The sequence below is a fragment of the Ruditapes philippinarum genome, unplaced genomic scaffold (genome assembly GCF_026571515.1).
Source record: "Ruditapes philippinarum isolate M1 unplaced genomic scaffold, ASM2657151v2 ctg6029_1_1_1_1, whole genome shotgun sequence".
NCBI lineage: Eukaryota > Metazoa > Mollusca > Bivalvia > Venerida > Veneridae > Ruditapes > Ruditapes philippinarum.
Genome location: NW_026852070.1, coordinates 35,904 through 50,161, shown reverse-complemented (window position 1 = coordinate 50,161; position 14,258 = coordinate 35,904). Strand labels below are relative to the sequence as shown.

The 14,258-nt window shown below is 34.5% G+C and overlaps 1 protein-coding gene and 1 pseudogene across 1 annotated transcript; one reads left to right on the top strand and one right to left on the bottom strand.

Moving 5' to 3' along the window:
* Positions 1-1,223: 1,223 nt before the first annotated feature.
* On the bottom strand, positions 1,224-8,635 carry LOC132748335 (asialoglycoprotein receptor 1-like; the record flags this gene model as incomplete). The annotated part of the gene is given in 2 exon segments (XM_060737921.1): positions 1,224-1,312; positions 8,579-8,635. Coding segments are annotated over 2 exon segments (114 nt in total), but the record flags the coding sequence as incomplete, so codon positions are not given.
* Positions 3,225-11,366, top strand: LOC132748311 (putative amine oxidase [copper-containing]; annotated as a pseudogene).
* The last annotated feature ends 2,892 nt before the right edge of the window (positions 11,367-14,258 follow it).

Sequence of the window (14,258 nt, the reverse complement as noted above, 5' to 3'; positions counted from 1 at the left end):
TGATTTACACACCATATAACCGGCGCTAGTGATGACAGGTGCCTTGTCTGTTATGTTACACACTACAAAGTGTTATTCGTACCTACCACGGCAGTATTTTTACGTTAGAAGCCTGTAACTGTCTTAAGAACAGGCCCGAATTGATATTTTGCATGCGTGATCCTTAGCGATTATTGTTAAGTTGGTTAACTCGAAATCGCTTAATTTATTTCAAACTAACGATATTTTGAACAACATACAACAATTTGCACATATTTTTCAGATGGTCTCACTTTTAACCTGCCAAAAACAGTTTATGAAATGGTGCAACAAGTTCAAAAATTATTCAATGATTATGTCTTCGTCACAGTGATGATGTCTTCAGTAAAATGATTATGTCATCAGTACAATGATTATGTAATCAGTACAATGATTATGTCGTCAGTACAATGATTATGTCGTCAGTACAATGATTATGTCGTTAGTACAATGATCATGTCGTCAGTACAATGATTATGTCGTTAGTACAATGATTATGTCGTCAGTACAATGATTATGTCGTCAGTACAATGATCATGTCGTCAGTACACTGATTATGTCACAGTTCATTACAACGATTATGACACAGTTTAATGATTATGTCATCAGTACAATGATTATGTCGTCAGTACAATGATTATGTCGTCAGTACAATGATCATGTCGTCAGTACACTGATTATGTCACAGTTCATTACAACGATTATGACACAGTTTAATGATTATGTCATCAGTACAATGATTATGTCGTCAGTACAATGATTATGTCATCAGTACAATGATTATGTCGTCAGTACAATGATTATGTCACCAGTACAATTATTTTGTCGTCAGTGCAATGCATGATTATGTCGGTATTACAATGATTGCGTCACATTACAACGATTATGTCACAGTTCAATGATAATGTCGTTAGTACACAGATTATGTCACAGCACACTGATTAAATCACATTACAACGGTAATGTCACAATTCAATGATTATGTTATCAGTACAATGATTATGCCGTCAGTACAATGATTATGTCACCAGTACAATTATTATGTCGTCAGAATGGTTATGTCGTCAGAACAAAAAATATGCCGTCAGTGAAATTTTTTTTTCACAGTGCAATGATTACAATTACATCAATTTTGTGTATGACAAGGTTATAATCTTTCGCTGAATAAAGATATGTTTTTAAAAAGAATGAAAAAAAAATGAAACCTTAGCGTCCGTCCACTGTCTAAATGCCGTCACGAGAGTATAACACGAGTCTTGAAACTGTACCCAGCCACTCTCACATGCACCTTGCACTGAAATGGTCATAAATGAAATATCAAATCGGCCTGATACTTTGACATAGCTTTACATTTATTTTGAAAACTTTGGAGATATGCCGAGGACAATAAAAACAAAACAAAAATGTGAAAATTACAGACTCGCTTTATATGAATCTGTACACGAGTGCAAACGGCAACTATAACAGCTCTCACGCTACCGCCCCCCTAGCACCGGTTTCAACCGTGCATGTAAATTCAAAAACGCTACGCATCAATTAAAGTCCGATACTTTATTCTTTACACTTTTTTTAGTCTGCCTACTTCCTGTGGAAAGTTATAACATTTCTATAAGTATTCTAATGTATGCGACAATTAATATCAAATATATCTCACCGGATAAAGTGAATGTTATAATGTAAAATATCCTTTCTACAAGCGCATTCATGATTTTTCTTTAACGTTTTACTTCCCAACAGCAGGGTGGCAGCTATAAAAAGTTCCAGTACTTATAGTGTTGGAGATTGAATACCCTTCAGCCGCTGAGGGGGGGGGGGTGTTAACATATGATCTTTCATGAACAGACTCAATCACACCTAAGCTTGTTTGCAGAAAAATAAAAGTTAGTTGTTATAAAAAAAATATTGTAAATGCAAAAAAAATATATATATATATTAAATTGTGCATGTTAAAAGAGCTTTGATATAAGTTACGAGTAAATATAAGCCTTATTATCATCATAATCAACATCATCATCATCATCGTGAGGATTATAACAGTAATAATAAGGAATATTTAATTCACTTTTACAGTCTGTTTAATTTTTATTTTTAACTATAGGCACTAAATAACTTTCATATCGCATTTAGATGCGATATAATCGGCGTTACTTTAGTATCTTTTTACAATCGACATATAGTTGATGTTTAACACCTGATATCTGATGTATAATAATTACTGGTAAATACAGTGGAACCTGTCTAATCCGAACTCGTCCGGACCAGAAGAAAAGTTCGGATTAGAAAGGTTTCCGGATCAGAAAGGTTTCCGAATTAGAAGGTTTTTTTACATGTTTTTTCATGTTATTTGCAAAATAGTTTAAGGAAAGAAAACGGGAATGCATTTGAAATTGCAATTTAGATATTTTATTTTTGCAGTCTCTTATCGTTCATTTTATGATGTGAATACAAAAATAAAGAAATAAAAATAAATAAATAAGCAAAAATATTATGTCCTCAAGCGTAAGTTAACCTACGATGTGAAACAGGAGGCCGAGACATGATTGAATATTCGTACCAGCATTTGTCAATTGTTGTTTACTCATATCCGAATCAGCGACTATCCGAATTCACTGACAGTTTCCATTAATTTTCATTACTTAATCACGTATCATTGAATCCATTACAAAGGATTAAAAGATATTTCTTTTGAATTATATCAAAATATTTATAGAAGCTGACGAAAAACAATCAATTAAGCAATTATAGAAGATGTCAAGGCAATATAAGTGTAATTTTCACACCTTCACAGATCATACGTTTCACCCATTAATCAAGCGAAATAACACATATCAGTTTGGTGTATGTTTACACCTGCAAGATCTGCGATTATTTGTTATTTTGAATGAAGGTGTGACATTTGGCAAAATCTGTTCGGATCCGAGAGGTAAATATTATAGTAAAATAAGGACAAAAATTAAAAAAATCGTCCGGAATTCGGAGTAGACAGGTTCCGGATCCGAAAGGTTTTTTACTATTGAAAATAGAACGAATAAAATCGGGACCGGCCACTTCGTTCGGATTAGAAAGGATTCCGGATTAGAAGGGTTCGGATTAGCAAGGCTCCACTGTACCACTAATTAACGTCCCCTCCTCTGTCAATGAGTAAGATATGTTTTCAACGTGGTATCATTTACTAATTACACGTCCATATCTCACCATAATTATAGTAATAATTGATAAAGTGTTTTATATAGATATTTATCTATCTTATACGGAAGTGTGTAAATATTACACCCTAGGGAGAAACGCTTGCATGGTAACGGACCGTGAATTTTTGCGGAATACCACTTCACGTGTTTTACATACGGGACAAGCGTAGTAAATTTATATAATGCCTTATGTATCGTGGATAGATTATATATTTATAATTTGGAGTAATTATGATTAATATAGTTTGGATATTTATCATTAGTGTAAGTATATAACATAATTATGTATAGACTTGGTTAATATCAGAATATTTAATAACATATTGTATATATGCAAATATGCATGTATTCATGTATATGTATATTTTGATTTGTATTATTGATTTTTTCCAAATGCGTTGCTATAAATAAATTGGGTAAGGACTTTTTTTGTAAACAAATTCAAATGTAAATAGTAAATAAACATGTACATGCAACTTCACAGGTCATCGCGATCAGTTGAGTTAGTCAAGTGCCTAACCAATGAATGGGAGAAAGACGGCCAATTTCATGCCTGTATGCTTAAAGTATTTTAAAGCAAATTTAAGTGGTTTTCTCTTATATTTCAAATGAACAGTTTTATTTCTCATTTATATATCATATATTTTGTATTTAGACACAGTGGAGTGGGCAAGCAAAATCACACCCCATGCAGTTATTTTTTTGTAATATATGAGTACTACTCGTTTACTTTAACTATATTTACAATTACAATCTAAGTAAAATACTATACAAAATCGATGAGAATATAATTGATCAACCATATTCATACATTACTCAATGCTCTCGCTTTTTTTTTTCTTAAATGTTAACTTTTTTGTTGGTGCCTGTTAATTGTTGTTTTTGTTGTTGTTGTTGTTGTTGTTGCTGCTGCTGCTGACTAACAAATCATATCTATTGCTACTCCCATATCACTGAGTATATATAGTGTACAGTCACTTTTTAGGCGAGAGTGACTAAGGAAATATACAAATGTCATAAGTAATTAAACCGATAATTCATAAGGTAATGATTTATATAACCTTTACATGCAGTATGAAACATAATTATTATCTTGAGGCGAATAGTGTTCTTTAAAGTGAATTGGTCTATACCGGATTGGCGGAAGGTTTGTGATACATTAAATAATACTACATTTATTAGTATTTATATTTCAGGTATTGAATTGTTCTAGCACAAAGTATAATTATTCACTATATATAATGCTCATACTAAATAATTTAGAAACTTGCTAGTAATACTTTATAATTACATTTCTATTATATTGTAAACATTTTAGATACGTATGGAAAATTTGCCCGTTGTAGACCAATCCACTTTAATGGATTTTTTAATTTCATTTATTTGTCTGAAGATATTCGGAAAAGTCTGGCTAATTTGCTAAAATGGTAAAGCATCTGGAAAGTAATACAGGGGTCGGGCGAGCCGCAATTTCTCCTTGACAATTAATTTTTGACATAGATTCTAATGGTCATATGTTACTCTGTCGATTCAGGAATCATGTGGGATTAGTAATCGGTCACTTGTAAGTACAGGTTAGTTAAACAGGGAATTCGAAGCCGATTAGGTGGATCGACCGCAAAGATATGATAAAAATGTGTTTAACAAACAAACAAACAAACAAACAAACAAACAAACAACAATACAAACAAACAAACAAACTATTCTGACTATATTTCATATATATTATGCTATAGGTACCTTCTTGCACGTAGTAACTTTGACTTGGCCATTTCAAATATACGGACGCAGTTCATTACTATAAAACAAGATATGTTTGCAAGGCACACATTTCGCGAAAACAACATTTCGGATTCATTGGCGGGATTAAATATTCCAGATTGACTTCTTTCAGTTCTCTCAAACATATACAGAATATACTTTGCAAACAATTATATTTGGTAGGTGCTTGCGAGAATTTAGTTTTTTAGTTTTGCGAAAATCTTCACTTCGCGAATTTAACGAAATCTAATCTCTCGCAATACATTTTAATTTTACAATATATACATGGATTAACGTTTTATTATGGTATAGATGTGTTAAATATAAACTATGTTTATTAGAAATGAGAAAACTGTCCATGAAATGAATCGCAAGCGCAGATAGAGAAAGAAAATGTGCATTTTTCGTTATTTCTTTATATTTACCATAATTAGCTATTCACCACTGACTTTTTTAAGTTGAGTTCACTGCACGGTTTGTGACAAATTATATCTAAACAGGGGAAAGGTTCACCTTAATTGCGAAAAGGAAGCTAATTAACACATATTGAACAATAGCACCAAAGCGTGGTAAATGAATTTACATTCAATGCAAAATGTAATGTCAAAGTTTCAAAATGGAATTATACTTTGAATAAAACCTGTCACAATTGTAATATAACTTCATTAACAAACGAGACGATTATTCTAAAGAATTTCTATGTCAAATGTTTAAAGGATATTAGCAAATTATTTTCAATTTTACTCATACAAATTCTCATGAATACAGTGCCAAATGTTTTTCAGAAATCATTCATGGTAAATAAACGACCTGGCAGCATGCGTGGCCGATTACACCGCGATACAAAGTAGTTCTTTGGAAATATTTGGGCATATCTAATTTTAAAATATAACTAAATATTTAATGCTGGAAAAGCTCTCCATGTTACTTAACTTATTCTGTAACTTATAGAATGTCGGTGCCTAAACACGTGCCTCTCATTAAAGGTGAGCCTAAGGTGTCCGTAACAAAATATAAAAATAGACACATACACGTATAATAAGCCCTTAAAAGTTTTGATATCACCTAAAACCTAATTAAAATATAAGTTACCCTGATGAAACTGTAAGTTATAAAATACTACTACATACTATTCTGGAACAAAAAGAAGTTCCGCAATATTTTGTTGTGAATTAATACTCACATTGAGTCATAAAGTAATGAATGACACGAGAAAACCACATATGAGACGTGTCATGACAAAACCAACATAATGCGTTTGCGACCAGCATGGATCCAGACCAGCCTGCGCATCCGCGCAGTCTGATCAGGATCCATGCTGTTCGCTATCAGTTTCTCTACTTGTTATAGGGTTTGTAAGCGGACAGCATGGATCCTGATCAGACTGCGCGGATGCGCAGACTTGTCTGGATCCATGCTGGTCGCAAACCCATTATGTTGGTTTTGTCGTGACACGGCTCATATAGACTAGCTAGATATACTAAAGACAGGCCTATATTGAGGTGTTTATTTGACTGATTATCTGTCATGGGTCTTTTTATGTGGAAAACAATTTACATATGGCCATTGAAATACACTTGGCTATAGAAATATAACGAAATATACCTGCGGAGATTTGAGCTTTTTGGCTACTGATGCGGAATAAACATTTAATGAAAGACCGATTTAGGTATATCAGTAGAAGGAATATGTTTACACAGCAAACATGTAATAATATTATATTGTCAATGAAACTATAAAGAATATTGACCTCCAAAATGGCCGCCACTTTTGTAAAGGAAGGTAAATGTTGTAAAAATCGGAAGGTAGCTTCATTAGTACTTATGGTATTAAACTAAAAAAAGATTAAATGATTTACTTTACATAAAGAAACAAAAATCTTAGTTTCTGAAATAGATTTATACAGGTCTATGCGTAATACTAAAATATTAATTCGTTTGTGCGTACGAGCGCATTCATTTGACAGTAAAGGATGAGTGTCCGTGTACAGGTTTATTCTATCTTCAACTCGTCATTTCAGTACTTGGAGCCTATAGACCATGCGTTGCAAATAAACTTGCATCTGGGGTTGCAAAAATTTCCATCCACCTAAACAGCCATTCATTCGTTTGTCCGGGGCGAACATCCAATTAATGGTCTATGAGCTTCATTCCGTCCATAAATTTTAGTTAAAAAAAAAGAAGGAAATCCCATAAACCGACTGGTTTATGTGGTAATTATACTAGTTTATGGGGAAAAAATGCCACATAAAGGTCAAAGAAAAAGCAAATAAACCCCAATTGTGGGCACTTCCGTCCGTCCATCCACTGACTCACTCACTCACCGACCTACCCACCGATCCACTCACTCACTGACTCACTCACTGACTCACTCACTGACTCACTCACTGACTCACTCACTGACTGACTGACTGACTGACTGACTGACTGACTGACTCACTCACTCACTCACTCACTCACTCACTCACTCACTCACTCACTCACTCACTCACTCACTCACTCACTCACTCACTCACTCACTCACTCACTCACTCACTCACTCACTCACTCACTCACTCACTCACTCACTCACTCACTCACTCACTCACTCACTCACTCACTCACTCACTCACTCACTCACTCACTCACTCACTCACTCACTCACTCACTCACTCACTCACTCATTCACTCATGCATTCATTCATTCTTAAAGCTGTATACGATTGTTGTAACATCTATTTGGTCTGGCCTTAGCATACATTTATTTCAACCTGACGATTGTTAATTGTTTTTCCCTAATGGTATTTTTTTACCCGTTTGATCGACGATATATATAAGTATGTAGCAATAAAGAATTGAGATATAAATCACCTTAATTAATTCAAGGTTCACATACTTTGTTCAGGACTGAATTGCTTAAATATTGACAAACATGAGATCTATATCGAAAAGGATTTAATAGAGATTTAATTCTTTATCAAAAATATTTATTAAAATACCAGATAAAATGACTGAATTAAAACATTTCATAACTAATTAGTTAAAAAAAAACAGAACTATTTTATCAAAAAAGTCTTCATAGTAAATGTTTTGTATTAAATGCTTTGGTAAGATATGCCTAATTGACTTCCTATATCACATAAAGTAAACACTTTTTGTACATAATAAATCATGACTACTTTAAACAACATGACTGACTATACCCCTGTCGGGTACGTGAGACGGTGCAGATTTTCCGTGATACGGTGCTTCCATCCAATATGGAGGAAGGTAAACAACTAAGAGGTACGTCTCATTTTATTTTCTATGTAATTGGACAAATCCATTTTATATTGTAAAAGAAGAATATTTGCATGTAACGTAAAAATAAATCCACTATAAGATCAATAAGTTCGCAATGTATGTAACATATAATATAAATGTTGTTTTTTCACAAAAAAACGTTGGTAAATAAATGTACATGATTTCTTTATTTACAAATGTCTTTTGTTAAAAATTCATATATATCATATGTTACATACATTGTGAACTTATTGATCTTATAGTGGATTTATTTTTACGTTACATGCAAATATTCTTCTTTTACAATATAAACGGATTTGTCTAAATACATAGAAATAAAATTACACGTACTTTCTTGTTGTTTACCTTCCTCCATATTGGATGTAAGCACCGTATCACGGAAAATCTGCACCGTTTCACGTACCCGACAGTGTATACATACTAGTTATAACTATTGCCTTACATTTCAGATGTAGTGAAGAACCGGAAGTTACCATGTCAGAATCGAGGGAGCAATTTTCAAACATAGAACTGCAAGATCATCACAGTAGGCATGTCAATGGCAATGCACATAACCAGACTTCCGGTCCATGGACAAACTCAACAGAGGCGTACTCGAAGAAACTTCACAGAACAGGTTCTGGTGCTAAGCATAAAACGAGCAATGGGCCATACTGTGTGTTTGCCGTTTTATGTCCCATCGTTTTTTTCATCGGTATTGCTTTAGGTATTATAATCGGGCGTTTTGCTCTTCCGCGTCCAAATCAAATAAGTCAAAATATTGCAAAGCAATCCGGGTCGTTCATGATGAAACAAACTACGCTTTCACCAACCACTGCTCAAGAAACAACACAAGTTCCTATACAAACATCGGAGACAAACGTAGAAGACACGTGTGTATGTACGACTGTGGCACCGGAAGAAGTCACTACCGAAAATTCAGGTGACGAATGCAGAACGTGCCCGACACGAAATCCAAACTTATCGTCTGGAAATGAAACTAAACTGTCGTTTGTTCGCGCCATTAACTATTGAAGAGATAAAATTGACTTTAAAAGTACTCGAGGTTCGCGGATATATATCTCCTGAAGGTTATTCTTTGACAGAAAATAGGGCAGCACACGTGTCTTTATATCCGGTTAAGAAGTCGCATGCTCTTGATCACCTTGACAACGGCGGTCCTTTTCCCGGGAAGATTTGCTCAAGTAAAACGTTGCTCGTGGAGCAATTACTCCACCGGATTTCATGGAATACAAAGTTGGGCCATTGAACGAAACTTTTCAGAACATAAAAGTAGAAACAAAAATTAAGTGATGGAGAAAAGTTCATTTTAACCGACGTCCGTTTGATGCATCTGAATTTGGAAGTATTATGAGAATTGTTTCTATAAACATGGGTGATATCAAAAAGTTATTGAGTGAAAGTTTCGGCGGTGCTACATATCCAAGAACTGTGGGTATACAATTCGGCATGTTACCCTCCGTCAGTGAAAATGACCGATTGTCAACGGTGTTTTTATATCTTAAAATGAGTGGTTATTTAACAGTAAGAATTCTTCCTATTACATGTATTGTTCATCATCCGGGCACTAATACTTCTCAATGGTACGCATCAGATTTTTACTATGCGTCACAGGGGCCTTTCAGTTCGTTTAAAGAAATGCAAACGTTATACAATAATGGATCCTTACGAAAAGTGTCATTCCCGAAGTCGTATTATTCAGATCATTATAACGAGTTTGGTCTTAATTTAAACTCCTCATTGCCGCCGAGACCTTTATCCCATCTACCACCACCAAGAACCTACGAACCTAAGGGACCAAGGTATACAATTAAAAGGGCCATCAGGTTAGAATGGATGGGCTGGCAATTCGAATTTAGTTCTAGTCCAATGCATGGGCCGGCGAATATTTCGACGTAAGATTTAAAAATGAAAAATAGCATATGAAATATCTTTACAAGATGTGACGCTTATTTATTCTTCACAGACGAATGGGGCAGGACCACCGACATTGTCCGACACAATGTTTTTTACTTGGCAGTTACATACACAGATTGACCAAGGTTCGGCTTGGACTGTCCAGACCGAAGTTCTTTACTCCATGCCACTAAATATATGTATGGCTATCCCCAGGATATGAAAGCGCGTGTGTGTTTGAAGCAGACGGTCAGAAAGCTTTATGGCGCTTTCAGTCAAAAGGTTTGGCTGACCACCATCTGATAATCCCGTGGCATCAATGAACCTTGGGAACTATGACTACACTCTTGAATGGAAATTTTTTCCTCGATGGAAAGCTTAGAAACTCTACTCTCAGCTTCCGGTTTTCTGTACGGTGCATTCTGGGACCCAACGATCCTTACCTCGGCGTTGATAAAAGTGCTACTCTTTCGGATATAGAATTTCGGACTTCCAAATTGGTCCTATTCATAATCATAATTATTTATTTAAAGTAGATCCTCGATATTTTAGGGACAAATAACAGTTTTAAACCGTCAATTGGGGGCAGGCAGTGCACTCGAGCTGTTCCAGTCACGTTGCTAATATATCTGAAAAACCAGGATTTTTCTACTTCAACAATACACGATATTTTGCAACAAGAACTTCACGAATACGAAAAAACATTTATAACGAACCCTCTAAAACCGAAATATTTTAGCAGTTGTCAACGAAAATGAACGTAACTATTGGGGCAATTTACGCAGCTATAGAATTATACCATATTCAAAGTCAGTGGGAAATTTTAGAAGAACATATGATGTTAAATGCATGGGACGATTTAAAATACATGCTGGCAGTTACCAAAACACAAAACGATAGCGAACAATACGGAACCACCTCGTGGTATGACCTTACGCATCCAAATCAAGCCATTAAAGGCGTAGGTCGATTTCTAAATAACGAAACTATACGGAACGAAGATCTTGTCGTTTGGGTTAGTGAGAAGTTTTTTTACATGCACCCATCATCGGAAGATTTACCGATGACATTGTCGGTGCCCAGTGGCTTCATGCTGAAACCGTACAACTATTTTGATAGGACGCCAGTATTTGATGTAAACGGACATTATTCTAAGTATACAGAACCCTATGTGATTGAAGAATGTTACGAAAATTTTAAATAAAATATTATTTTATTTTTATTTCAGGTTTTCTTCTTTTTTAGTTTTTCTTTTTTTCTACTTTTTTCTCTTTCTTTATACAACCATACCGTATCTATCACATGTGATGTACTTATTTCGATGAAACAATTGCTTTCAAAATTGGTATGAAATTCTGAAGATGGAAAATTGTCCAGATTCCAGTATCCTCGTCTCACATATGAAAAACTAAATCAAACACTTTAAAAGCTCGGTGGTCCATTTAACAATGATTTACAAATTAACATGTCGGCCCTCTTATCCGTACGCTCTCGGCCCTTTCCGTCAAACTTCGGATAAGCCTTTACCTTAAACTTCTTATGAATAATAGCCGCACTTTTTTGATTGGCAGCTGACATGTGCAACTATGTCGTTGAGGTGTTTTGACTATAAATACAGGCATCGAGAGATTGATCTCCTCATAATTCTGTACTATATATCCATACAACTGGAGTAAATTGCCCCTATATTTGAGCCGCGTCACGACAAAACCAACATAATTAATTTGCGACCAGCATGGATCCAGACCAGACTGCGCATCCGCGCAGTCTGATCAGGATCCATGCTGTTCGCTTACAAACCCTATTACAAGTAGAGAAACTGATAGCGAACAGCATGGATCCTGATCAGACTGCGCGGATGCGCAGGCTGGTCTGGATCTATGCTGGTCGCAAACCCACTATGTTGGTTTTGTCGTGACGTGGCTCATTTGTCTCCGGAACGTATACCTCGCATATTCTAGCTGTGTGGCCAGGTAATGTATTTTAGCATTTTCAATTTAAAATACATATTCTTCATGGAAATATATAAGACACACGAACATGTATTGTGAAATAATGATCTGTTCTCGGGTTTAATGATTCACCGGCTACGTTTCACTGTAATTATATTTCCCGCATTGCGTTTGATTGCAATAAAATATCTAGTATTGTTATGGATTCATTTCAATATAAAATGTGATGGGAATGTAATGTTTTATCAAACATATTTATATTATATGAACAATTTGGCCTTCAACTTTCTTAAGTGTTTTTTGTGCACATAATATTGCTGACATTTTTTAGTATAAAGACAATTATTAATAGATATATTAATCTTTCTATTTATTTAATTCATTCAAGTTATTTCTGTGCACAAATTTCTATTCCCATCTTTAAAATACCTTCAACGAATAAAGGGACAAAGAAAAGAATTTGTAACCGAGTATATAAGGCAGTGTATCAATCGGCGACATTGTTTCATTCGTGCATTGTTAAGAATTTTATTCTGACAGCATTTACTATCGAAATCAAATGTGCCTGCAGTAAATTGACATATTGCATTAATTAATTGTTATTAATGTCGTACTATAATTAACTTAAAACCAAATCACGTAACATTTGTGATTATTCTGCAGTTTTATCACAGGGTTTACTAGTGCTTAAATAATAAATTTAATTCTTACCACGTTAAATATTTTAAATGGAATCGTCCATTTGTCCCATTCTAGACAAAACCATTCATCATTTCAGGAAATATTTCAAAATACATGTATGTACTGACTGAAATACTTATTTGTTTACAAATTGCTACTTTTATTACAAATAATTTCCTATTTAGGGCTACTTTCTTCAAGTTAAAAAAATTATTTAATATCCTTTAAAACATATAAAACTCATAATTGCTCTTATAATAAAATAAAAATGTTTCTTGGGCATAATATCTTAAGCAATGTACACACATTTATTTTGATGAATTTTTCGTAAAATCGACGAAGACACTGTTAGACGGTCATGCTGCGACTTTCAAGCTTTACTGGTAGAGGAAGACCTAGGGTGCCACTTCCGTGCATTATTTCAAGCACGAGGTTGCATCAGAGTAGGACCACCGACATTCCATGAGCTGGCTGGGTAGTTTAACCACATGAAAGAATCAAATAATTTCCTATGGGGATTCGAACCCACTGTGATAAGTTGTTCAAAGTCAGCCAACTGGGTTACAGAAGGTCGATGGCTCTACTCGGGTGCCTCTCGTGCAGTTGAAGGTCTCCTTCAACATTTCTAGTACATGCCTATAATTATATAAAATATTAAACACTTCATAACATAAAATTTGTCCATCTTATTGCTATTTGAATCACACACTTCCTTCAAAATATTATATTCTAGATTAATGAATCTCGGCCACAGATCCTCACTTGTCAACAAAAAAAAACACAAGAAAACATATATAGCCGTGAAATAATTATGATAAAATGAAAAAAAGAGGATAAATTAATTAAATGTCTTGGGTTATAGAGGATAAATTAATTAAATGTCTTGGGTTAAGTACTGAAGAAAGTAGGGAAGACCGTCGGGGACATTTTCATCAAAACAATTTAAGACCCATTATGCTCAGGAATGATGTTCTTCTTATTTCTAAAAATATTTCTAAAATGGTTTCAAGAGTTACTTATTGGTCAGTTACCTGGGCCATATTTTGCTTCTGATGCTATTCAGCAATTAGTTTAAACAGAATTTATTAAAGTTCGATTGAATAAGAAGATATAAGCTGCCACTGTGCATCTAGTGTAAAGATTTTTGCTCAAGGACACGACCGCTTGGCCGTGACGTGCTACCTATCCTTGGATTACAAGCCCAGTGAGTGTATAAACCCTACGGCCATGCCAGAACTTCGTACGAGTTAAGAATTTTGTATAGAAGTCAATATTCTACTTTGTTATATGCTTTTTGGTGGTTTATGAAATCTGATATTTGATATTTCGAAATATATTTCACCTCGTGAACACCAAAATTTCATACTTCACTCGTGAAATATATCTTTTGGTGCTCACTCGGTGAAATATATCTTTATCTTACACTGAACTAAACAAATATCCTCTATTTACTATTTGTTTCTGACGCACAATACATACGT